At 50.1% G+C, this 26,503-nt stretch overlaps 1 protein-coding gene across 1 annotated transcript in view; it reads right to left on the reverse strand.

Moving 5' to 3' along the window:
- Nucleotides 1-10,547: 10,547 nt before the first annotated feature.
- MAML1 (mastermind like transcriptional coactivator 1) overlaps nucleotides 10,548-26,503 on the reverse strand; it is a 65,924-nt gene continuing 49,968 nt past the window's right edge. The window contains exons 2-5 of the mRNA XM_008158694.3: nucleotides 21,807-23,219; nucleotides 19,575-19,814; nucleotides 17,010-17,106; nucleotides 10,548-13,951 (exon numbers count right to left, since the gene is read on the reverse strand). Coding sequence (XP_008156916.3) covers nucleotides 12,972-13,951; nucleotides 17,010-17,106; nucleotides 19,575-19,814; nucleotides 21,807-23,219 — 2,730 coding nt within the window. The 3' untranslated portion in view covers nucleotides 10,548-12,971. The remainder of the gene's footprint in view (nucleotides 13,952-17,009; nucleotides 17,107-19,574; nucleotides 19,815-21,806; nucleotides 23,220-26,503) is intronic.

Genomic DNA, 26,503 nt, shown 5'->3' on the forward strand with positions numbered 1-26,503 from the left:
GGGGTGCGGGCCAGGCAGGGGTTCCCTGCTTTCTCCTCCAAGCTACCCCGTTCCATGTCTCCTGACCTTGCATGGAAGCCAGATGGGGCTTTTCTCCAGCTCCCTTGTTCTTCTCTGAGCGGGGGGGAGGGGGCAGGGGGTTCAGGAGTGGGGGTGTGGGTGTTGGGGAGGGATCTACCACATGACAGGCCAGAGGAGAAAAGATCAGGGGACATCTGACCTGCGTGACCGGAGAGCACAGCGTGCCTTAGGGGCGAGGGCCTGAGGACAGGTCACTTCCCTCACTTGCTCTCCCGGTTCTGCCTGTTGCTAGGTGTCCTGGACTCTCTGCCCCGGTGACATTCAGACCTGGCCCATTGTTCTGCCCTGCTCTACGCATGCCTATCTGCTGCCTACCACAACATGACCCTTGTTATTGGTCAGGTGGCCAGGAGGGAACGTGGGATCCCCAGGGGAAGGAGCAGAGACCTGTGTGTAATTTTCTTTAAAAAAAAAAAATCGCCGAAACCGGTTTGGCTCAGTGGATAGAGCGTCGGTCTGCGGACTGAAAGGTCCCAGGTTCGATTCCGGTCAAGGGCATGTACATTGGTTGCGGGCATGTCCCCAGTGGGGGATGTGCAGGAGGCAGCTGGTCGATGTTTCTCTCTCATCGATGTTTCTAGCTTTCTATCCCTCTCCCTTCCTCTCTGTAAAAAATCAATAAAATATATTTTAAAAATAAATAAATAAAAAAAAAAAATCATTGGTTTTAGAGAGAGAGGAAAGGAGAGAGGGAGAGAGAGAGAGATTGATCAATTTGTTGTTCCACTTATTTATGGATTCCTTGGTTGTGTCTTGTAGGTGCCCTGACAAGATTGAACCTGAAACGTTAAATTTGTGGTGCCTGGGCAGGCTCAATAGCCATCTCAGACGGTGATGACAGGAAACTGAATTTGTTTAAGGAAAAGGGGATGGGAGATGGGGATATCCAAAGGGAAGGGCTACACAGAGAAAAGGGGGCCTGAGGACAGGTTCGGGGGGCTAGCCTGGATGAGCTGCTGCTGTCCATTGCTCCCCTGGTTGCAAGTCTCGCGGGGTCCCCTTAGAGGTAGGGGGATACGTGCCTGTGGGGGAAGGGCAGGGGCATGCCCCTTGGAGGGAGAGCACACCGGGTCCTTTGCCTGAGTGTGTTTTTTTTTAAAATAATATATTTTATTGATTTTTTACAGAGAGGAAGAGAGAGGGATAGAGAGTTAGAAACATCGACGAGAGAGAAACATCGATCAGCCGCCTCCTGCACACCCCCCACTGGGGATGTGCCCGCAACTAAAGTACATGCCCTTGACCGGAATCGAACCTGGGACCCTCGAGTCCGCAGGCCGACGCTCTGTCCACTGAGCCAGACCGGTTTTGGCTGCCTGAGTGTTGTGCTCTCTCGCAGGTGGAAATCTTAGGGGCGGGCCGTAATGGAATGAATACTCATCAGCTCTCCGGGCGCTCGTCACTGTCCGCTCTCCGCGGACTGGTCGGTGCCAGGCAGTCGTCAGTCAGTGCAGCTGTTTGGTTCTGCCAGTTTCTGGGCCTGGAGCTGAACTACAACGGAGGCCTAGATATTATCTTCAGGGAGTGTTAACGTGAAAAAACCACTGAAACCTGTAAAGAATTTTTGTGTTTATTTGGGCCACACTGTCGACATATGACAGGAAGCAGAACCTCAGCTAATTGAGATAATGCTCCGGAGGATGGCGGGTTACATCTGTATTTATACATTGCAACCAAAGGAGGGACGTAGGTGAGTTACATGAAATTCATTGGTGATAGATTAAGGAGGTGGGATAAAGCAAATCGGGGGGGGGGGGGGACCCCCTGGGATTGGATAAAAAGGAAAATGACGGACACATACTTAGGTGGGTGCAGAAACAATTAACATGATAATGAAGGAATTTGTGGTCTCTGTCCTGGTGCCCAGGGCATTTGGTTGTGCTCTGAGGGGTCCAGAAAAAGGGAAGTTACAAGTTACTCTGACATTTCAATGATATGTTATCACAGATGCAAAAAGACAGATGGGCTCAGTTAAGGTAAAGGTTGACCTTGTCAGGGAAGATACCAGCCTAGGACATAACTGCCCACCACAACTGCTTTTAGTTAAAGTTTCATTTCAGACCATCCTTTGTGGTTACTTTAGGTCTCTGAGTTTGCAAGACCGCCATGCAGGCCTCCCCTGAGCTTGTCAGGTCAGCATGTGGCCCCTTTCGTCCCCAGGAGGAAAAGGTCAGGGGGTCTAAACCTCATGCCCAGTGAAGCGCTAGGCGAGGACAGGTACCCCTGGGGGTGAGGTTCTTGTTTTCCCAGTTTGCCCCTTGCTAGGCATCTGGGGCTTCAGCCCTGCTGAGTTTCTGTACCGGGCCCATGGTCCTTGCTCTCACAGAACCCACAGCCTTGGCATATCAGGATGGTGCTCTAACCAACTGAGCTAACTGGCCGGGGCCCCTGTGTGTGATTTTCAAGTGAGAGGGAGGAGCAGCTCATCCAGAGGCCCAGAGTTTGGGATCCACCTGGCAAGGTTTCCTAGGGCAGCAATCAGATGTGCCCATCGGAGTGTCAGGCCCCTTCTTCCCAACCAGGACGGTGACCTTGGTGTAGTGCACTTGGTGGGCTGAGTTCAACCTTCACATCAGAATCCTGGCTGATCCCCTCAGTTTGTGTGCCTTCCGATAGGCTGCCAAGGAGGCCCTCTGATATCACACGCTGTCTTCAGCTGGTGGCTAATCGCCCTCAGCTTTTCATTGTCTTACTTTTCTTAAAAAAAAAAAAGTATTTTTATTGATTTCAGAGAGGAAGAGAAAGGAAGGGAGAGATAGAAACATCAGTGATGAGAGAGAATCATTGATCAGCTGCCTCCTATGCACCCCCTACTGGGGATCAAGCCCACAACCTGGGCATGTGCCCTTGACCAGAATCGAAGCTGGGACCCTTCAGTCCGCAGGCTGACGCTCTATCCACTGAGCCACACCAGCCAGGGCTCATTGTCTTTCTTAAATGCATGACTGACAGCTCCCAGGAACAGCCTTCTGAAGCCACAGATTTTTGGTCTTTTTATTTTATTTAAATACTAGAGGCCCAGGGCACAAAATTCATGCACGGTGTCCCTCAGCCCAGCCTGCACCCTCTCGCAATCTGGGACCCCTCGGGTAGGGTCCCTAGGCCTGGCAGCGATCAAGGCCTATCGGGGCTTTCCTTCCCCTGGCTGCCAGCAGCTGGCCCCACCCCCACTGCTGCCACTGCTTGCCATCTGTGCAGATTTGCCCCCGCCCAGTCCCCCACCACCGGCCGCCTCCCTCTGCAGGCGACAGGCGTGGGATGTGATTGCTTGGCTGGCCTGGGCCTTCCTCTGTGGGGCGATCACTGGCTGGCCCTGCACACCCGCCACAGCGTTGCTGGCCGGTGGCCTGGGCCTCCCTCTGTGGGGCAATCGTGGGGCGATGGTGGGGCCCCCTCGACCAATCGCATCGCACCCGCCTTGGCTGGCCTGGCGCCAGTGGGTGTCATAGTGTGGTCATCCAGGATCAAACCTACAAACCAGGTACATGCCCTTGACCGGGAATCAAACCTGTGACCCTTTTATGCACAGTCTGACGGTCTAACCACTGAGCTACCAGCCAGGGCAAGAACCTGGATACGTTTGAAAGCAGAGAACCAACATAGACCCTTAGTGTTCAAGATCAGGGACGGCCCTGTGTCAGGATGAGGAAGCTCAAGCATCCAGTGCAGCTGAGCCTTCACCACTTACCAGGAACACAATTCCACGCTCTTCCCATCGCCCTGGCAGGGTCTGCTTCCCAGCTACAACCACGAACGGAGCCTCCTGCATGGCCTCCGAGAGCGACCTGCAGCCCTGCGTCCTCCACAGCTGTCCCCGCTCCTCGCCGCTTCCAGAAGGACCTACGCAGCGTGGCCTGAGGCAGGGAAGGAGGCGGGAAGGCTGCCACGTCACCACATGGGACAGAACAGGGACTCCTGCATGCCCACGCCCCTCGCCCCCCGCCCCCGGGGCAGACGCTGGACTTACCGTCACATGTGTTTTTGCAGCAGACAGCACCCCCTTTTCCTTGGCAGGTTACCCCTCCCAGAGACTGCACCTCAGGACACCGAGGAGGTGACCCTGAGGGTTCCCACACTGGGGCGGGTGAAGTGGTGTCACGCCTTCATGAAACGGTCTGCACGCACCCACTGGAGCAGTCCGTCCGCACAGCCGCCGGGCACCGCCAGCTTGAAGACAAAGGGCAAGAAAGGGCCGGTCAGGCACCTTCATCCCCCACGCTGGCGAGTGGCTGTTTCCAAGGCCTTGGCCACCGCTCCTGGTGCTGCCGGGGGTGCCCTCAACTTCGGGTTGCGTTCAGCCACTAGCCTGGACCAAGGTCACAGGCAACCACCATTTTGCATATTTCAACAGCTGTATAGCCACCTTGCTACTTCTGTTACAGGACAGCGAAAAGCTAGGAACATTTCAGGAGGAACAGGGAAACGGAGACAAGAAAACTAAACAGGGCCAGTTGGGCAGCCTGCAACCAGCTGGTAAAGAGCAAGCCCTTACCTTCCCCCAGCCAGGGAGCTGGAGAGCAAATGGTTGTCTCTCCAGAGAATGCTGGAGAGGAGGGGAAGGGAAGGGGGAGAAGGGAAGGAACCTTAATGCAACTAGAGAACACATAGCTTAAATCACCTGAAACTAACTGACGGGGTGCGGGGGTGGGGGGGGGGAGGAGTGAAGTCTTATCTCATCCCACTGTTTGAACCAAGACACCAGCCGTTTCGGGATTTAATTGCCAGGTGTTTCTCGTAAATTCTGGGACGCCATAACAAAGTGAAAGGGAGGGAGCCTCAGCGTGAACCTGCACCAGGATATCCGGCAGAGGAATTCAGAATCTATAGACAGGAGGGTACATAACCCTTGGAACTCCCACCAGACGTGCCTTTCCACACTCGTTGGGAAAGCCCATCCGAGTTCCAGCTCAGATGTAGTTTAGTAGATCTGTTGTCCTTGCTTCTTTAATAAATGCTTACTTTAAAGAAGAAATTGCCTTTATCACAATGAAATGATCTGGAGTCACTCATCTGAACTCATTCCTATGAGCATGAGAAGAATCGAGGTGGGGTCCAGCCCGTGTGGCTCCGTAGTTGAGCATCAACCTATGAACCAGTTTGATTCCTGGTCAGGGCACAGGCCTGGGTTGCAGACTCGATCCCCAGCAGGGGGCATGCAGGAGGCAGCCGATCAATGAGCCTCTCTCATGACTGGATGTTTCTCTCTCTCTTCCCCTCCCTTCCTCTCTGAAATCAATAAAAATATACTAAAGAGAGAGAAAAAGAATCGAGTGGGGACAGTCCTCTCCCTGTGACTCCGGGCTGTCCGATACTGCCTCTCTGCTGCCTGTAACCCCGTCAGGCCCCCATCAGCTGGCCGGCCTTCAGGCTGCTCTTTAAAAACAATTGTCAATGACAGTTGACATTCAGTAGCATTTTATATTAGTTTCAGGTGTACAGGCTGCCGTATTGGCAGGGATGGACAGACACCCTTCTTCCCTGGGGCATCTCCCGAGCAGGGAGGGCCCACTCCCCGCTGAGGGCCGTAGTTCGCCCATTGTGTTTTAAATTTAACACTCCTGTCAGCAGCTGTTAACTGTGCGTTCTCAGCATTCCTCCCCTCCTTCCTTTGGGGACCTTCTGTCCTCCACGGGGCTGTAGGAAGGCTCTTCCCCAGCTCTGCCTGGCTCCGGTCCAGCACTCGGCCCAGCAAATGTCTCCTTCAAGGGCCTGCCCTGCCCACCGCGTCTGAAGATGTCTGGGCCTCCCCTCACCCTTGCAGCGCCAGCGCCCTCTCCTCATTCTGCTTGAGCTCCTTCCCAACACTCACCTCTCGGGAACCATCCTGCTGACCTGCTTGTGACCTTCCTCCGCAGGAGACGGCAAGGTCCAGGCAAAGGACTTGCCCTCATCCTCCTGCTGTTTCTGCTCTCAGGGCAACGCCTGGGCAGCAGCTGCTCCACAGTCATGTGCCAGTGCTGTCCCTGGCCGAAGCTCCTCCAGCTCCCCGAGCCGCAGGTGACCTGCGACAGACCCAGAGGGCGGCAGACAGACAGACCCAGAGGGCGGCAGACAGGCAGACCCAGAGGGCGGCAGACAGGCAGACCCAGATGGAGGCAGACAGACAGACCCAGATGGCAGCAGACAGACAGACCCAGAGGGCGGCAGACAGACAGACCCAGGTGGCGGCAGACAGACAGACCCAGGGAACCTCCTGGCCATACCCCGAGGCCTGGCTGTTCAGTGCCGCCTTTGACTATGGGAGCTACAGGGTAACCTTAGTATCCAGCCCGGGGCAGGGAATTTTGGTTTTATTAGCCAGAGTTTTGGTCGGCTTGTAATATAAGCAGCCCCAGTTTAAACCTCCCTAAGTATTTAAATTAAGTGTACGGTATCTCATCAAGTGGAAATACTGCACTTACTTACCCGACCCTCTGGCAGCCATGGAGACTGCCCCAGGTTTTTGCAGCTGTAACGCCACTGTGCTATATAATCTTTGTCTGCAGCCATAATTATATGCAAGGATGGCTTCTCAGAATTGGAATTGCTGGATTGGACAGGTGGCATGAACATTTTAAGGAATCTGATTCCTTTTACATTTCTTCCCACAAAAAGTTGTACCGCAGCCTGCCTCAGCACACTGCACCAGCACTGGCTTGCCTTGGTTAACCTGGCAGGCAGAGCAAGCTCACTTTTGTTCTCATTTGCACTTCTTTGATTACTGGGGAGAGTGAACTTCCCTGGGACCCAACAATATTGACATCAGGCCAATTAACAATCCTTAAATAGCCTTTATTTTATTTATTTAATCTTTATTGTTGAAAGTATTACAATGTCCCCCTTTCCCCCCATCAATCCCCTCCATCCCACCCCTGCCCCTCACCCCAGGCCCTCACCACCCCACTGTCTGCGCCCATCCATGTGTTATGCACATATGCATACAAGTTCTTTGGTTGATTAAATCTCTCCCACCCCCTGATCATCAGAGATTCCACACTCCGTTCCATGCTTCCATGTCATCAGTTTGTTAGATTCCATATATGAGTGCGATCATGTGATACTTGTCTTTCTCTGACTTATTTCACTTAGCATGATGTTCTCCAGGTCCCTCCATGCTGTCTCAAAGGGTAAGAGATTCTTTTTTTACTGCTGCATAGTATTCCCTGGTATAAATGTACCACAGCTCAGCTTCTTTATCTATTCATCTACAGATGGGCTGTTTCCAGATCTTAGCTATTGTAAATTGCGCTGCTATGAACACAGGGGTGCATACATTCTTTCTGATGGGTGTTTCGGGATTCTTAGGATATATTCCTACAAGTGGGATCACTGGGTCAAATGGCAGTTGCATATTTAATGTTTTTGAGGAAACCCCACAGTTTTCCACAGTGGCTGCACCCGTCTGCATTCCCACCAGCAGTGCACGAGGGTTCCCTATAATCGCCTTTACTAGTAAATGTTCAAGTGCGTGAGTCTCTCAATTTATAGTCAGAAGCTTGGGAATGATTAAGCTGTGCGAGGAAGGCATGTTGAAAGCCGAGACGGGCTGAGCCCGAGGACTCCGGCGCTGTCAACCACGTTGTGAAGGCCAAGGGGAAGTTCTTGAAGGAACTGTAAAGTGCTGCTCCAGTGAACACACGGATGGTAAGAAAGCGAAACCCCTATTGCGAATGTGGAGAAGTTTCGTGGTCTTGGTAGCTCAAACCAGCCACGGCACTCCCTAAGCCGGGGGTGGGCAATGTCTGGCCCTGCCGAGGCGTGAGGAGTGAGTTCATTACACGTTTGAGCAAGTACAGCAGGCTAATTTCTAAGTTGGTGACTGCGTGTGGCCCACGCGTGTTATAAATACCCAAATGGCCCTTGGCAGAAAAATGGCTCCCCTGGCTTACGCCAAAGCCTAACCCAGAGCCAGGCCCAGCTCCCTTCAGTTCTGTGAAGGCCGAGAGGTGAGAAGCTGAAGAAAACGTGAAGCAGCAGGTTTGAGAGGACTGACTCCAATTTTGGAAAAAATTCTACTCCGAGTCTAATGCTATCAAACGGCATCACATGTTACAGAGAAATCACTCAGGAGAGGAAGAGGCAATCTAAGCAGATAACTTCACTGTTGTCTTATTTTGAAAAACTGCCACCTGATCAGTCAACAGCCATCAACAGTGAGGCAAAAACCGTCGCCAGCAGAAAGTTATGACATTCTTTAGCAATAAAGTATTTTTAAATTAAATACATTGCTTTTTAAATGTATTATTTTAAAATATATTTCATTTATTTTAGAGAGGGAGAGAGCGATAGAAACATCAGTGATGAGAATCACTGATCGGCTGCCTCCTGCACGCCCCCTACTGGGGACTAAGCCCGCAACCTAGGCATGTGCCCCTTGGCCGGAATTGAACCTGGGACCCTTCAGTCCGCAGGCCGACGCTCTATCCACTGAGCCAAACCAGCATTATTTTTACAATATATTTTTATTGATTTCAGAGAGGGAGAGGGAGAGATGGAAACATCAGTGATGAGAATCATTAGTCGGCTGCTTCCTGCACGCCCCCTACTGGGGATAGAGCCTGAAACCTGGGCATGTGCCCTGCCTAGGAATGGAACTGTGACCTCCTGGTTCACAGCTCGACGCTCAACCACTGAGCTGTGGCGGCTGGGCTGTTTTGTTTTGTTTTTTTAAGACATAATGTGACTGTACACTTAGACTATGGTATAGTTTACATAAGCATAACTTTTTTTTAATATATATTTTATTGATTTTTTTACAGAGAGGAAGGTATAGGGATAGAGAGCTAGAAACATCAATGAGAGAGAAACATCGATCAGCTGCCTCCTGCACACCCCCCACTGGGGATGTGCCCGCAACCAAGGTACATGCCCTTGACCGGAATTGAACCTGGGACCCCTCAGTCCGCAGGCCGATGCTCTTATCCACTGAGCCAAACCGGTTTCAGCCATAAGCATAACTTTTATGTGCACTGGGAAACCAAAAAATTCCTGTGACTGTTGTACGGAGTTATTCACTTTATTGAGGTGGTCTGGAACCAAACCCGCAACATCTATAATGTAGGGCTGTAAAACATTTGAACTATTAAGACCTAAAGTATCTGGCTCTAGCTGGTTTGGCTCAGTGGATAGAGTGTCAGCCCGGGGACTGAAGGGTCCTGGGTTTGATTCTGGTCAAGGGAACCTTCGTTGCAGGTTCCCCGGCCCTGGTGGGGGTGCAGGAGGCAACTAATTGATGTGCCTCTCTCTCTCCCCCTCTCCCTTCCACTCTCTCTAAAAATCAATGGGAAAGATATCCTTGGGTGAGGATTAAGAGGAAAAAAGAAGAAGAAAGAAAAGACTGGTCCAACTGTTACAGCATAAATATAAGCTAGGAAAATCCCAGGACAAGCAGAATAGGGACACTGAGACAGACAGTTAAACAGTAGTTTGTGCCCACCTAGTAAATCCTATCTTCCCTAAACCAAGGACACTTAAGAGTAAGTGGTGTGTGCTTGGCCAGTGTGGTTGAGCGCTAACTCATGAACCAAGAGGTCCCCAGTTCAATTCCTGGCCAGGGCACATGTCTAGGTTGTGGGCTCGATCCCAAGTAGGGCGCATGCAGGAGGCAGTCAATCGATGTTTCTCTCTCATCAATGTTTCCATCTATCTCCCTTCCTCTCTCTTAAAAAAAAAGAAAAAAAAAAGAGTAAATGGTTTGCACTTCTCCCCAACCAGAGGGTAAATAGCTTAAATCCTCTACACAGGGAGACAGATAACAGAAATCCAATTAAGTGCCATTAGCTAACCACACCAAGAGACAGACACATTATGAGCATTAAGCTGATGGATATTCTATTGATCCATCTCTAAGACCTCCCCTAAATGCCCAGCTTTTAAAAACCCTGAAAATGAAGGTCCCAGCGGGCTCTCTCCCTCCAGGGAGCACACCCGAGCCATTCCCTTTCCTCCTCCTTCCCTCACAGGCACATGTACCCTAGTCTCTAAGGGACACCATGAAGCTTGCAACCAGGGGAACAATGGGCAGCAGCAGCTTACCCCGGGCCAACCCCCTGAGCCTGTCTCCAAGGCCCCCTTTTCTCTGACTTCCCAGCCTCGGTTCTGCTGCTTCTCTGCCCTTCCTTGTTTCCCTCTCCATTAGGTATATCTTGCTTTGTTTAATAAACTCTTGTTTGCTTTTCTACACTTTGTCTCTTGATTGAAATCTTTCCCTCAAGAAGATAAAAACAGAGGTCTCGTCTCGTCGTCTTCCCTCACATTAGACATGAAGACATGGGAGAGCCGGAGTGATGTGAGTTCTAATTTCATATCTACCTTCAGATACCAGAAGTTACTCTGAGGCAAACCAAACCAAACCCCGCCCGATATGCTCAATAAGGAAACAGCGAAATCACAAAAGAAAATCAGCTACCCAACAAAGCAAAGCAGTCACGGCCCACACCACACTGCCCACCCTCAGGCACTGCCATGTTAAGTCAATACACAGGCAGTTTCCATACTAGCAAAATACTTTTATTATTTTATAATGATAAAACGAGTTAGGATTTCTTTTTGGTGTACACCAGAGTTAAGGGAAGTAGAAGAATAAGGGGATTAATAGGACTTTTATGTACTTTGATGACAATAAAAAGTTAATACCAATTGTTTGTCATAAAACTTATCATAGCTCCCCCAGAACACATATATAATCATAGTTTAAAAATCTATAAAAGTAAAAAATATACAGTCAGAAGCTCTAACACTTATTCCATCTTTAATATAAAATTGTAAACATTTATTTACACAAAGCAAATGTGTATAACGAAAGTCCGAGCACCCTTTTGAGTCATGGCTCCTGGAAGATGGGGGGAGGGTTTGCACTGCAGCGGGGTCCTCTCCTCCCCAACTACCCAAAAACCAGGTTCATAAATAAAGCCACGGGCAGCTCCCTGGGGGGACCCCAAGCATCACATTTTATTGCTCTGACACTACAGCAGTGAGAAGCCTGCTGTCTGTCTAGGTGGCCCAGGACTAAGGCTGGGGCAGCCCTCCCCAGGAGGGAGGTGGAGTGCCCTGGGGACAGAGGTGAGCAGCAGCCAGAGGGAGATGAGAGAGGAACAAGGGCCCATCATTAGCCTTCACCCACTCTTTTTGGTAGGAAACCTGCTGAAGTCACTCACCCTCTTCCTCTTCAGACTGGGGAACTCACTCAGAGGGTGGAATCTTCAGTGGCTCTATGATTCACTCATTCCCTTCTTTGAAAGCTAAGTTCAGCATCAGGGAAAGGCAGGGAGGGCAGTTAAAGGGGAAATGGCCCAACATCACCACTTGTGGTGAAAAATGGCTATTAGAGAAGAGGATCTGAGGGTCCAAGGACCCCCAGCAAGGCACGGCTGGTGCAAATCATTACCAATATGAGCACAACCCCCATCCCTTCATCCCAGCCACCCAGGCTGGTGGCACGAATCTGTTCCTTGGCTCAGTTCTTTACGGTGACACTCCTCGCATTAACCATTTGGAGACTCCAGGGAAACGGAGCTGCGGTTTCTCGAGACCACTCTGCATACAGCCACTTTTCCGTGTACCTTTCTCTCCATCACTGCGAAAGGGTCTCACCCTGTGCTGACCATTTTGCTTTCCTTAAACCAAAGTGCTCTCTCCATCTTCATTTTCCACAAGCAGCCCACTCTTAGCTTAGTCAAGTCCATTAATTCATAGACCTTACAAGAGAATCCCCTTGAGTCTTTAGAAAGGATGTGTTAGTGTTATAAAGCAATTACCTTTAAAAGTGCAATCATCTGACATGGCAGTGGCAAGAGTAAAAACAAAGTGGAGTTCCTTTCTCTGAAGGGACCTGCATCTGGGCCTCCCTGCAGAACCAGAACAGGGCCCACCTTTCATTCTCCTTCCCCGAAGCTTTCCTTCTGGGGAGGGATACCCTTCTCCCTACCATGCTGGGTCTCCCTAAGGAACTGTAATGACTTTCCCCCTCCCATCTAGTAAATTGTTGCCTTAAGGAGGTTTTCCAGTTGGGCTGGAGAAAAAGGAAGGGCAAATGGGGTGAAGGAAAGATATCTGTGCACAACTCAACAATGATCACCTTCTAATACATTAAATATACGTTGTCAGAGAAACTAACTGCAGAAGGTGGGAAGTTACAACAGACGGGGACACAGGAATCCTAAATATGCCACTCCGCAGTCAGCCTGGGGCCTGCTACCAGCGCATGGGAGGAAGGGATTCCTCCACCAGGGTCCCCAGAAGAACCGCTCTGGAAGGAGGGGCAGCCCTGCCATCTCACAGCACCCTGTGCCCCTGGTACACGCAGTCACAGCCTTTACTTACGGAAAGGTTTTCCAGTGACACTCCCTGAAAGCTGACAAAGAGCAAGAATAAAAAAGGCTCTTCAAAGGAAGCCCTAGGTTTCCAATGCCACTTAATTAACTCAAACCACCACCTATTCTGCTTTAAACTTTAAAAAAAATTAATCTTTTACTATGCTACAAATTGCAAATAATTCTGCTATATAAAGTTCCAACAAAAACTTGTCCCCAGCATTAGGGAAAGTGGAGAAATCTTGGATTAAGCCAACATGATGGCACAGATTCTTATAAGCCTGACATTGTGGGGTTTCACTGCTACAACTGTTGGTTTTGGTCATTTGGATAGAAAACCACCTGTAGAACCCTGTTCTGCTGTCCCAACACCAGGTAATGACGCCAGCAGATAGCCTGGGGCCAGCCCGACAGACCACACTGCTGGCTTGGAGCAGGGGGCTCTGCAGATCCTGGCCAGGTGGGGCCTCGGCCTCGGCCTTTATTCTACCCACCCAGCAACCCGGGCTGTGAGCTTTTGGTCCAAATAGTTGCTCATTGTTGAATATGAGAACAAAAATACAGGATGTGTGAACACTGAAAACATCATAAATCCTCCCATTACTGAGGCCCCAAAAGGTCGTCCAAATCATTCATCCACTCTTCCGAAGTCCTGTTCTTCAACAGGGAGTCGATCAGATCGGCGTCCCCAGCCATGCTGGACAGCCCGCTGCCCCCCGGCTGCCCGCTATAGGCAAAGGGCAGCTCCGGGCCCGAAGTCCGCACAGGGTAGGCTTGGGTGCAGTGCAGCCCTGCTCGGCCGCCCATGGGTGGGGCAGGGCTCTGGCTGAAGGCCCCCAGGTCAGGCCCGCCAGGGCTCAGGCCTGGCAAGCCCTGTTGTGGGGCTCCCTGGGGAGGTGCTGGGGCGGGGGCACTGGTCCTCTGCTGTGCACTCACGGGAGTCAACATGGGCCCCGCTGCAGCTGCGGAGCTCATGGGGGCCATGGGCCTACTGGACATCGCCTGGGAGAACTGCGGGCTGGACATTTTCAGGTGGGCCTGCTGCATGTGGAAACTGGAGGCTGCCGTGAAAGGGCTTACGGTGTTGCTCCCTGGGGTCTGGCCGCCCAGGTTCGGCATTCCCTGATGTTGCCAGGAGGGATTCTGGCCTCCCATGGCTGCCGACACCCTCGGGACCTGTGGCTTAGTTAAACCAGAGTTCAGGGTCCCCTTATTGTGCTGCTGGGAGAGACCAGAGCTCCCCAGAGAGTTCTGTCCATAGGCAGCTGAGACTGAGGTGTTCTGGCCCATGCTGGTCTGCCGTGGAATGTGGGCATGTCCATTGGTGGCCTGTGGCGGGGGCTGGGCAACTATCTGGGTTATGCCAGAGGCCATGCCATAGAGGCTGCCCTGCGGCATGCTCTGGGAGCCAGTGAACTGAACGACACCCCGATCCTGCTGGCCTGAGTTTGAGGAGAGAGAGGAAACTGATGTGTGTCCAGGGCCCATTGGCATCAGATTCCCGGCCTGAGGGAATCCCCGAGGACAGTTGGAGTTCGATGGACCCAAGTTGTTCATGCCAGGCACGGCAGCAGAAGACCCTAGAAGACAGAGAAGATTCTGTCAATCAAGTTGGCATTTCTTGACCACCACAGTGGAGACACCTCCATGACCCAAGGTGCAGCTGCTAGCCTATGGGCACAAACAGCAGAATCAGAAATCCAGTGGAACCTCTGAGAGCCTGGGGCAGAGGGGCAGCCGTCTGCAGCAACGAGGAGATTAAGACAGGTGCTGAGGAAGGGCAAAGCGAGGAGAGAGAAGCCAGTGGACTTGACTGGTTCACCCTCCGAGGCCCACCCAATGCTCTGTGAGGCCCTATGCTGGGCACTGGGGGCTCCAAGGGTCTGCCTCGGGACCTGCCTTTGGGAGGTGAAGACTCCATGTGCTGTGACAGGGTTACAACAAAGACCAGGCAGCAGGCTGTGGGAGCACAGGGGATGGAAGCTCAATGCCTGGGAGACTTGGGGAAGGCTTCAGAGAGATGATGAGTATGTTGGGTTTTAAAAGGGTAGACATGCCCGGCTGGTGTGGCTCAGTGGTTGAGTGTCAACATATGAATCAAGCCCTGGCTGGTTTGGCTCAGTGGATAGAGCGTCAGCCTGCTGACTGAAGGGTCCCTGGGTTCAATTCCAGTCAAGGGCACATGCCAGGTTGCGGGCTCAATCCCTAGTAGGGGATGTGCAGGAGGCAGCTGATCAGTGATTCTCTCATCTTTGATGTTTCTGTCTCTCTCTCCTTCTCCCTTCCTCTCTGAAATCAATTAAAAAATATTTAAAAAAACAAACATATGAATCAGGCAATTGCAGTTCGATTCCTGGTCAGGGCACATGCCTGGGTTGGGGGACTTGATCCCCAGTAGGGGGTGTGCAGAAGGCAGCCGATCATTGATTCTCTCTCATTGCTGATGTTTCTCTCTCTCTCTCCCTCTCCCTTCCTCTCTGAAATCAATAAAATTTTTTTTAAAAGTTCTACTAAGCAAAGTAAATACTGATCTATTAAAAAAAAAAAGTAAACAGAAGTTTAGCAGTTTGGAGAAACATTATTCTAGATATAGAGAAGAGCGTATGCAAAGGTATGAAGTTATGAAAGGCAGTCTGTGTGGGGAACTCTGTAGCTGGGCTGTGGCGAAAGCATCCAGCTGGTTAGAGACAAAACTGAAGAGACAGCCTCAGCCAGGTTCAGAAGAGCTGTGGCTGCCATGGGAAGGGCAGGGCTGCAAACCAAAGGGTAACTGATTGTGACTGTGGTTTAGACCCTGCTGGGCAGGAGCTGTTAAAATCGCTTAGACGAGGGGGGCACACAAATGTGCCCCCGCCCCAGGGATGACGGAGGGAGAATGTCTGAGCTTATTCTTCACATCATAGACCCTCAGGGAACGGAGCGGTATGGACTGCAATCAGCAGGCATTTATAGAGCACTGCTCTGTGGGGGGCGCTGTGCTGGGGAGATGAGAGAGCCAGAAATGTGACAGACAGGGTCCCTCTGTCCTCAGGGAACTTGCTGTCTGGACCTCTGCCTTAAGCAATGGATTCATGGTGACAACACTAACTGAGGCGGATTTTTGTGGGTAGGAGAGCAATTGTTCAGGGTTGGCCTTACCTGAGCACTTTGGTGCTCCTCTCTCTCCACTTGCACCTAACTAAAAACTGGGTGGAGGAAAAGATAGTCTATTTCACTCCCACTGACAGCCCACAACAACAACAGATGGGATGAAGGCAGGAAAGCTGGCTAAGACCCAGGCTTCTGAGATGCCTGCTGACTTCAACTCCTCAGTCCTGGTCAGCATGCACATAACACTCACCTGGGCTCTTCCAGAATGCACAGCTGTGGTCAGTTTCCCTGGGACACTATAGTGAGAGTCACTGACCAAGAAAAGGACAGGTTTTGAAGATATTCCAAGAAGAGCAGACCACATTTCATTGCATCTGTCAACCGGCATCTCTATGTATTTCTGGAGTGACAGCCTGAGCAGTGGCAGCCAGGTTCCCTTGCATATCTGACACGTGACAGCTGAGACCCCCCAGAGCGCTTCCTTCCTTTCCTGGTCAGCTGTCCAGGGCTGATGTTGCCACTTGACACCAAAGTGAGCAGGAAGAAAAAAAGAAGCAAAGCCCACACAGGTGCATTAAGTGTCTCCTTATCTGGAAACTGGGAGAGGTCATTTTGCTGAAGCAAAGAACTTTCTTAAGAATTACAGAAATGGTGCCAGAAGATGGTTTGAGTTTGGATGTTGGGCACACAGTGCAATATCTAGATAACATATCACAGAAATGTACACCCGACACCTATATGATCCTGTAAACTACTGTCACCCCAATATCCTATATAATAAAAGTCTAATATGCTAAGTGTCGGGTCGTCTGTTCAACCAATCAAAGTATAATAGGTTAATGATATGCTAAGGCTGCTCAATCGCTCGCTATGATGTGTACTGACCACCAGGGGGCAGACAGTTGACCGGTCGACCAGTCACTATGATGTGCACTGACCACCAGGAGGCAGATGCTCCGAACGACAGGTTAGCTTGCTGCTGGGGTCCGGCTGATCAGGACTGAGTGAGACGCGCCAGACATGCCCTGGAGCCCTCCCGCAGTCCCTCCCCGGCCTGACTGTGCACTGGTGGGGTCCCTCAGCCTGGTCTGTGCCCTCTTGCAATCCGGGACCCCTCAGGGGATGTCAGAGAGTCGGTTTCAGCCCGATCCTGCAGGCCACCCAGAGAGGCCCCACCCATGTAAGAATTTGTGCACCAGCCTCTGGTATTTAATAAAATTAAAAGAAAAAAGAATTACAGAAGCCATTTCCTATTGATAAGATATCTTCCAACTAGATATGATTTTGCCTCAAAAGACCGTATAGCCAGGGACACAGCCAAAGTACTTAGCCGAAGTGGTCTGCCTCTCTCACCCTCTACTGGCCCGCAGGGTGACTAGAAAGCAGGCTCTGTGGGCAGACTGAAGTTTATATGAGCAAAGTAGACTCATTGAGCACCTAGCAAAAAGCTAGGTAGACAGCAGGAACTCAGCACGAGTGGAACATACCATCTGCTCTGGGCATGCCTACCTTCCCCTGCCCCACTCCATCACCCAGATGCCCCCTCACCTGTGAACTGCCCAACTTGCTGTGGGAAGGTGCTCTGTGTCGGGTCTTGGTACTGGGGTGGTGGGCGGGTCAGATGGCGCTGAAACTGCTGTTTCTCCTAGAAAATTCCAAGAACAGAACAAAACAAGACCCACATAAAAGAAAAACAGTGTTAGATCAGAGAAAAGAAACTGTCCAAGCTTGTTACTCACAGACAGACTCCTGAGGACTATCTCATACAGTGCTCACGATCTCACTTTGGTGATTTTTAATAAACACTGAGGCCTAGCCGGTTTCTCAGTGGTTAGAGCGTTGGCCCACAGACTGAAGGGTCACGGGTTCAATTCCAGTCAAGGGCACATACCTCAGTTGCAGGCTCGATTCTCTGGGCTCATCCAGGAGGCAACCGATCAATATGCCTCTCTCACATCAATGTTTCTCTCTCTCTGTCTCTCCCCCACCCTTCCACTCTCTCTGGAAAAATCAATGGGAAAAAAATATCCTCAGATGAGGATTAAAAACAGACAAACAGACAAAATCACTCTGAAGGAAGACACAAGCCACAGTGGTATACCACTTCACATGCACTAGGATGGCTAGAATAAAAAAGACAAGTGTGGGGAAGATGTGGAGAAAGCGGACCTTCATACAACTGCTGTGGGCATGTAAAACAGTGTAGTTACTTTGTAGAACAGTCTGGCAATTCTTCCAAAGGTTAAACACAAGAATTACCACAGGACCCAGCAATCCCACCCACAGATATACACTCAGAGAGCTGAGAACCTATGTCCACAAAAAATTCGGGAAACAACCCAGCTGTCTACCAACAGATAAACTGAGCAATGAAATATGACATATTCATACAACAGAATATTATTCCATCATAAAAAGCAGGAAAATAATGATGCATGCTACAACAAGGTTGAACCTTGAATCCTCTTACATGAAATATTCACAAATAGGAAAAACTATAGAGACAGAAAGTAGATTAGTGGTTGCCTAAGCCTGGAAGATGGGGGAAATAACTTTTAATGGATATAGGGTTTAGGGTTTCTTTTAAAAATATATATATTATTGATTTCAGAGAGGAAGGGAGAGGGAGAGAAAGATAGAAACATCAGTGATGAGAGAGAATCATTGATTGGCTGCCTCCTGCACACCCTACAACCTGGGCACATGCCCTGATTAGGAATCACACTATGACCTCTTGGTTCATAGATTGATGCTCGACCACTGAGCCATGCCAGCTGGGTAGGGTTTCTTTTTAGGTGATAAAAGGTTCTAAAACTGCTGAAACCGGTTTGGCTCAGTGGATAGAGCGTCGGCCTGTGGACTGAAGGGTCCCAGGTTTGATTCCGGTCGAGGGCATGTACCTTGGTTGCGGGCACATCCCCAGTAGTGGGTGTGCAGGAGGCAGCTGGTCGGATGTTTCTCTCTCATCGATGTTTCTAGCTTTCTGTCCCTTTCCCTTCCTCTCTGTGAAAACATCAATAAAATATATTTAAAAAAAAAAAGGTTCTAAAACTGTGGTGATGGTTGCACAACTCTGAATATACTAAAAACTATGGAATTATTCACTTTAAATGGGTTGTGTGTCATGTATAGAGCTGTTATTTAAAAAATGGCAGAACCAAAGTAGTAATGTGGGTTTCAAAGTCATTCTCCATCAACTTGAACCATGGATGGCTAGTTCTTCTCTTATATTCTTTTTCCATTTATTTTTAGTGAGTATGGAAGGGAGGAGGAAGAGGAGGAGGAGGGAGGGGGAGGGGGAGGGGGAGAGGGAGGGGGAGGGGGAAGGGGAGGGGGAGAGGAAGAAGAAGAGGGAGAGGGAGGGGAAGGGGGAGAGAGGGGGAGGGGGGAGAGGGAGGGGGAGAGGGAGAGGGAGACTGGCTGACTCCCGCACATGCTCCGACCAGGGCCAGGGATGAAACTGTAACTGAGGTATGTGTCCTTGACTGGGAATCCAATCTGCAACACTTTGATTTTCGGGCTGATGTTCTAACCACTGAGCAACCCAGCCAGGGCTTCTCTTAAGTCTTAAAGATGTAATTTAAAATCCTGAGAACCTTGGCACCTTCACACTTTACTTGGTGACCAAGTGGATGAACGGCAGGACTTACAGGGAGCTTGTGGGTCCTGACTCTACAACCCCAGGACCTCAGGCAGGTCTTCACTTCCCTGCTTCACACTGTTGACCTATCACAAACGCTACATGTACAACCAAGTTCCACAGTGAACTGACGGAGTGGGAAGCTCAATGCATTGGCAGCTGCCGACAAAGGACATGGAAAAATGTCCCAAACACACATAGTTTTAGCTACAGATTCTGCCTTCATTAATCCCCACTAAATGACATAAAAGCTGCTTCTGACACAGGCCACCACTGTCTGAGAAATGCCACACTCACAGAAAGAGGTTTAAAAGGGCAAAGCACTCTAATACCAAACATGCAACGAGCACACACTCACATGGCACCCTGCTGAGCTTGTGGCCACTGCGGTGACTCGGGAGGCAGGATGAGATGGGGGGGGGGGGGGGGGAAAGGGGTGGACGGGGACGGTTTTCTTCCCCTTTTCTCTTTACCTGCTCTGCCAGAAGGTGCTGCTGCCTTTGCAAGAACTGCTGTTGGTGCAAATGCTTTTGCTGCTGCTCCCTCTGTTTTTGTTGATCCAAAAGCAACTGATGCTGCTTCATTACAGCTGCCTGCTGCTGGCCACTGAGATAGGGGGTGCTGCTGTGAGTGCTGGCCACTGACACAGTGGGCGGCTGGGTCCCCACGCTGGAGGCCTGGGCTGGCACAGGGACATTGGGAGGGTTCTGCTCCTGTCAACACAGAGAAGGGAGTTCTCGAGTCAGGTGGTTCACGGTAGAGTCTAAGCCCTGATCAGAACAGATGAGCGCCATCCAATGCGAGCCTGGCTCCCTATAGCTGACTACAGTGCAGTGACCCTACAGGGCTGGCCCGGAGACCAAGACAGCAAACACCTGAGTCTCCAGGCCCAGAAATGAACAGGTACTAGCAGCGTGCTAGCTTTGCTTCCTATGATTTGCCAGTGGCAAGGGTGTGATTTTACACTTAAGCTCATAGATTTGCAATAGCTTCTGTAAGCACCTGTAGCTTATATACCTTTACTCACCGGAATGCACAGTGCAGGTGAGCCCCAGGAAGGAGCGCTCAGAGGGGCTCTGGGTGATGGAGACACACCATATTCTGGTTTGCAAACCTTGGGTTCCTGGTGATGGGACTGTCCCTGAACTGCCCGAAACTGTTTTGTTTGCCCACTTGTACACAGCATTTCCCTGGGAAGAGACTGCTAGGATTCTGTCAGATATTTATGCTTAAAAAATACTGAGTATTGATGAGAACTTTAATGAATATTTTCAATTAATACATGGACCAAAATTGAGTCATGTCAAAGGTTATCACAATGTTATTCCAACATTACTACCTACATTTTAAAATAAAGGGGGAAATTTAACTCAAAAAAGGAAAAAGGCAAAAAGCAATTATCATTTAGACAAGTTCAACTTCTTGAGCTCCTTTCTAGTCCTTATTCATTTGTATATTTAATCTGTACAGGATTCTAATCTTCGAGCAGACAGATTCTGATGTGATTTCCTCACCCTGATCTGCAGAAGCTCACGGGCTACCAGAGCGCTTTGTGAGGTGCAAAGTGCTACCGAAACGGCAGTCATCACGGTGCCACCCTTTTTTAAGGCTGCTGCTTGCTAGTGGCTATGCAGCAGTTTAATGGCTGACATGAGTGGAAGTTCCAACATTTACACGTGCATGCTCCTGTTGAAAGATGCTTCAACTGCTTCCAGTTTTGGGGCTATCAGATATAAACATGCAATGAATATCTGGCATATAACTTTCTCTTTTGGGGGGATTTTTTGCAGTGGTATAATGTGCCAATGCTTATTAATATTTTTATGGCTTATGAAAAATACATAATGCCAAAATTCCTTTCCAAAAGCACTATGCCCAGTGAGCATGTCAATTTCTTCATGCTATTACCAGCTACAAACACACAAAGGCACACATGAAGGTATTCACTGCAGGCTTGCTTACAGTGGTGAAGAATAGGAGACAATGCACGTTACACAACTGTTGTCACACAACTGTTAAAATGTTTCAATGGGTCTGATGTGCAGATGTGGAAAACAGCCCAGGACACACTGAAGTGAGCAAAGGGAGTGTGTGCAACCTGTCTCAGAGGAAGCCAGGGACATCTGTTACTGTCTGAGGTCCAGCCATCGGAAGGCTCCCAGAGAGGAGGCATCTTTGACCACCCTCCCCCCACAGAGACAGGTGGTTCTGCTAGGCTTGTGCATCATGACTGAAGAACCACGGAACTCAGATATGTTAGAAAGCAGCACTCACCTAAAAGGTTATAAGCTTACTAAAACTTAATAAAATATTTTGAACATAGAGATCTGAAAAGTGGTTAAAAAAGAAGAAGCCTCTAAGAAGCACATTAAGTCTGATCTTTACCTGCAAAATCCAGCCACAAATTACTTTGTGTAGCATAAAAGAGACACAAGACTAAGTGCAGGTGAATCCTCAAAAATGTGTATAGTTAAAACCAAAGAAATTTTACTCTTTTTTGTTTTATTCTCAACCCAGGCCCGGCCAGGGCACATGCCCAGGTTGTGGAGCTTCAATTTGGCTCAAGTAGTGACAGGAAGCCCAGACCCATTTAGTGTCTGGGACTAAAAGGACAGCCGCAGCGGCTCCCGCCCTCCTTCCCTTTGCTCCCCACGCACCTGCTAACCACAGGGATGCAGAATAAGAGAGCAAAGCCATAGGCTCACCTGGCTGGGTGGAACCAGAGACCGGAAAGGCATATTTCCCGGCTTCGGTTTCATCAGAAACAAGGAGTTCTGCTCACTGCTCAGGTGAGGGAGCTGCTGGGGAAGATAAGCCATCAGGGACGTCTTGCTCTGACCAACCCCAGGGCCGCCTTGCCCACAGTCCGCTTTGTAATGAGAAAGGGGCTTGGTGTTGCCATAGTCCAGCATCGACCCTTGGTTAGTCATGGCGTTCTGGCTCAAGTTACTTGGTGGCTGGTGACTCAGCAGGTTTCCATGGCTGGGCTGGAGGTAGGGACCCCCGGGACGAGGGGCGCTCTTGTTCACACTGGGCATCATGAGCAGTTTGGAGTTGGTGAACTCTTGCTTGTAGCTGGGAGGGCTGGCAGGCTTCTCCATGGTGTAAGGAGCATCTAAGGGACTGTGGGAGGGGCCCGTCTGCTGCCAGGTGGACATCTGGCCTGGTGCTGGCGCTGGGGCAGGCTGCTGTGAATTCTGGAGCATCTGCTCGCGCTTCTGCTTGGCGGCGATCTGCTGGAGCTGGTGGGCAGAGGACAGCTCGGAGGCCCCTCCTGAGCCCTGGCTAGGCAGCACCACACCGGAGATGGCTCTTTGTGCGTTCTGGGCCTGGGCTGATGCCGGCAGCAGGTTGGGACTGGGATTTTCTGCCCGGGGCTGACCAGAGGGGTGGAACAGAGGCTGAGCGCCCCCTAGGCTGGATGAATCTGTGCTCACAGGCCCGGATGAAGGACCCATAAAGGTCTGTCCTACAGACCCAGCCCTCACTTGTGGAGAGCCTAACTGTTCTTGTTCAAAGGCTGCTGGAGAGAATTCTGTCTTAATATTAATGTCCTGTGCCAAGGGGGGCTGTGTGGCAGAACCAGAAGACTCTGGGTCCTTCTTCTCCTCAAAATCCTCCGTGAACAGATCCTTCATGTCTTCATCGGGCACCGACCTGTTCAGCTCCTCGATCAGCTCCTTCCACTCCTGCTCGTTCAGGTTGAGGTCAGGCATGAGGTTGCTTTGGGATATGGAGCCTCCGGCCCCTGCGATCATGCAAGGCAGGTCATCGACAGGCTCCTGCTTCAGCTCTTTATTCAGGCTCAGAGGAAATGACTCGCTGGGGTTGCTGCCTCCATTCAGGTGGAGGTGCGGGTCTGCCAGACACTTCTTGTTCATGGAGTCCAGCCCCAGCGAGTGCTTCCCGCTGGCCTGCAGGGCCTCTGCACCGGGCTCATCCGGCTGACTGAGGGGGGAGGCTGGAGGCAGGCCATTGGAAGAGACACCTACTCCCATGGGAACCTCCCGGCGGGTCTTCTTGTGCCCAGAAAAGAGGTCTCCATAGCCATTCTGCTGATCGCCATTCTGAGGGGAGGTGGTACTATCGAGATTCCTCTTCACCGTGTCATGGAGATGCTAAAAAACATGGAAAAGAGTGATTATGTGCACAGAAGCATGGAAAAGGCCCTCTGCTTCTTATGGTGACTCAAACTAGGGGCCTGTAGCCCTGCCGTGCTCTCCTGATGATTTTGCCTACCCAGTTTACACTCCCCACTCTAGGAACCCCGCCCCCATTTCCTCTCTGAGGTTGCCTCTCCCCGTCCCGGGTCCTGTGGCCTCGCCTGAGTCAGGACCAATAACTCAGCTGTGGGAAAGCAGCCCAGTTACAGTCGATGGGTCAGTCCCTGGACTTATGCAGGACACAAGCTTGATGCTGTTCATTCAGTGTGAGGGTGCCCAACAGTGAACAGAGGAGAAAGAGCCAGAGGATACATGTATATTCTGAGGGCATCATGTGAGTTTGGATCTAATTATACCAGAGACCAGCCGTTCCCTAGCCCTACACTGGCCTTTCCACCTATGGGCACGAACACATCCCTTGTTTAAGCTGGTTTAACTAGGCTAGGGGCCCTGGCAGTACGGGCTTTCTCAGGCTTGGTGGGGGCTGGCCACCAGCACCAGGCTGCATCTTGTTGCACGGGCCAGTGCTAATGCCCTTCCCAGCCCTTCTAGAGCCTTGCTCAGCCCCACTCCTTTTCTCCCGCTTTTGTCCCACTCTCCTCCCTGCCAACCACGAGCATCTTCTAATCCCCTGCACCCAGTCACCAGCCTTCACAAACCCTACTTCTTACAAGACCATCTGATCACAGACGGGTCTGTCTGCACTGATTTTCTTGCTTCCCCATATCCTCAACTAAATTCGTTCAACTGCTCATTTATAAAGAGTCTGCCTTGTGCCAGGAACAAGTGCTACGGACTACCAAGACAAATAGGGTGGTCCCCCCTCCTCATGGGCTCCCAGTCTTCTAGGATACAGGACATGCAGGGACCTGGCTACAAACTAGGATGAATGGCTTATGCAAGCAGGAGAGCAGTAAGCACTCTGACAATGCAGGGGCAGGAATTTCAGGGAGTAGGATGAGGAGGAGAGAGGTAGTAAGTGACTTCCTACTATTTCCCCGGTCCCATTTCAGCTGTCAGGACAGGATTCCTCCACTAACAGAGGTGCCTAAACTTAGCTCTAAACACACGCTGCTCCTTTGCTATGTTTACTCCTGTTACATTTTTGTCCTTCACCCCCCACCCTACCTAATTCCATGGCTCCTTCCCACTGACCCTAAGTATCTATACTGAGCTATTTACAAATTTCTAAATAACAATTTTCACTATTATCTTTAAACAGATTTCAGAGGAGTCAGACAGTAGGATGTGCTGTTGTTTCCCAGCTGCACAGAAGGGCCATAATGACCTACCACATTGCCCTAGGAGAGAGTGCAGGAGTATCCTGACCTGGGGTTCCTATCCAAGGCAACTCCGTGGACACCAGCTCTTAGCAGCAAACTACTCACTAGGTACTAATGCACAACGAGTAAGAAAAAAAGAAGAGCAATTTCCTAAATCTCGGAGTCCCCATTCTAATGCTCTCATTCCTTTCCCCCACTTCAAGATTTTCCTTATTTCTTAACTGTTAAAGCCAATTGTACAGTGCTCCAAAATCCCGGCTGAGTATTTCTTTAAATCAATATCTAGGGACCCAAATTAGCTCTGAAAAAATTTAGGATTGTTTGATAAATGAAACTGTAGGGGAGAGTCAGTATAAGCAAAACATGATTCTAGGACCAAATCTCAAGCATGCAGCCAACCCCTCTGTTTACTTTCTTTTCACTTTACTTTTTTTGTAGGTTCCTCTGCTTCCTGCTGCCACCTAGTGGTGAGAGGGGGGAAAGAAGCCATACTCCTAAAATGGAGCCTTTATAAAATCCATTGTTTGACAAGTTTCCTTTAGGGATGGTAAATTTATACTCATTTAATCTGTCAGAAGGAAATCAAAATGGGTTGTTAATTTTTCTTGAATTTTTAGTCTTTCCATTGTTTTCTGTTTTTAAAATATATTTTTATTGATTTCAGTGAGGAAGGGAGAGGGAGAGATAGATAGAAAATCAATGATGAGATAGAATCATTGACTGGCTGCTTCCTACACATCGTCGCCTACTGGGGATCAAGCCCACAACCAGGCATGTGCCCTTGACCAGAATTCAACCCGGGACCCTTCAGTCCGAAGGCTGATGCTCTTATCCACTGAGCCAAACCAGCTAGGGCTAGTTTTCTTTATGAAAAATCATTTGTTCCTCAATGTCATGTTTGGGCTGTCTGTAAAACTGCTCAGTTTTCCATTTTCCTAAGGAGGAAGATGGAAACCTAAAAGGTCAAGGCATTTGATGAGTCAGCTGGTTGCCCCAGATTAGAAACAGAATCCTTCTTTGCCCTAACAATTATAAAAGCTACCACTCCTTTTTTCAATATCCACATGCAAACTGATGCAGACAAGTTCCAAAGTAACAACTTAATTTTGCAATACGAATTGCATTTACCCAAAGGAAGCACCAGGCCATTTTCTCAACCCCTCTCAGAATTTAACTGCAATGATGTAGGCGGGGTGGGAGTGTGAAACGTGGTGACCTGGCAGATTTTTAAGCCTTGTGCATATGCAGGAGTGCCTGGTATGTGCAGGGCACTGTAGAGAGCCTAGTCTCCAGGAATTCATAAAAGAGATGGGAAAATGGCCTGAACAGATTACATAAGAACGGACACAGTACTCACTTGTAAGTACACAAGACTGGCTGCCATGTACAAATGCACATGCTTCAGCATAATGTGGTATTTCTGGGTGCTCAGCTCAGAGGTTCCTGTCTTAACTATCAAGTGGTCTCAGGGGGGAGGCCACTCCCCTGCACAGGGCTCCAGGAGGATCCAGTTCTGGGATAAAACGATCTGGTGCTTGTTTCCTTCACAAGGGGTTTTGCTGAAGAATGCTGCATGCCTGACAGTAAACTGGAGCCCCCACATGCTCACCCAGTCAGTCTTGCAGCAATGAACCCTGAAGGCTTGACTCCCACCCTAGCCTGTGCCACCCACCATCTTCTATTCTGAAAGAGGGGCCCCCACATATCAACGCTGCTCCCAGTCAAGCTGGAGTTGCCACACGTTGTGGACATTAAATCAACATCCTGACACCCTGCTTGACCTCCTAGGCTTACGTAACAGTCCCTCTACTTCCTCTCTCTCCCACCATCCACCACTGAAATTCCAGTGTGCTCTGTAGTCAAATTCCCCCAAATGAAAACACCTACACTCTTTCACTCCGAGTTAACAACCAGAGGCAGCTGGTTAAGACAAGGGTGGCTCTCTCATCAATGCTC

Source organism: Eptesicus fuscus, chromosome 6 (genome assembly GCF_027574615.1).
Source record: "Eptesicus fuscus isolate TK198812 chromosome 6, DD_ASM_mEF_20220401, whole genome shotgun sequence".
NCBI classification, from domain to species: Eukaryota; Metazoa; Chordata; class Mammalia; order Chiroptera; family Vespertilionidae; genus Eptesicus; species Eptesicus fuscus.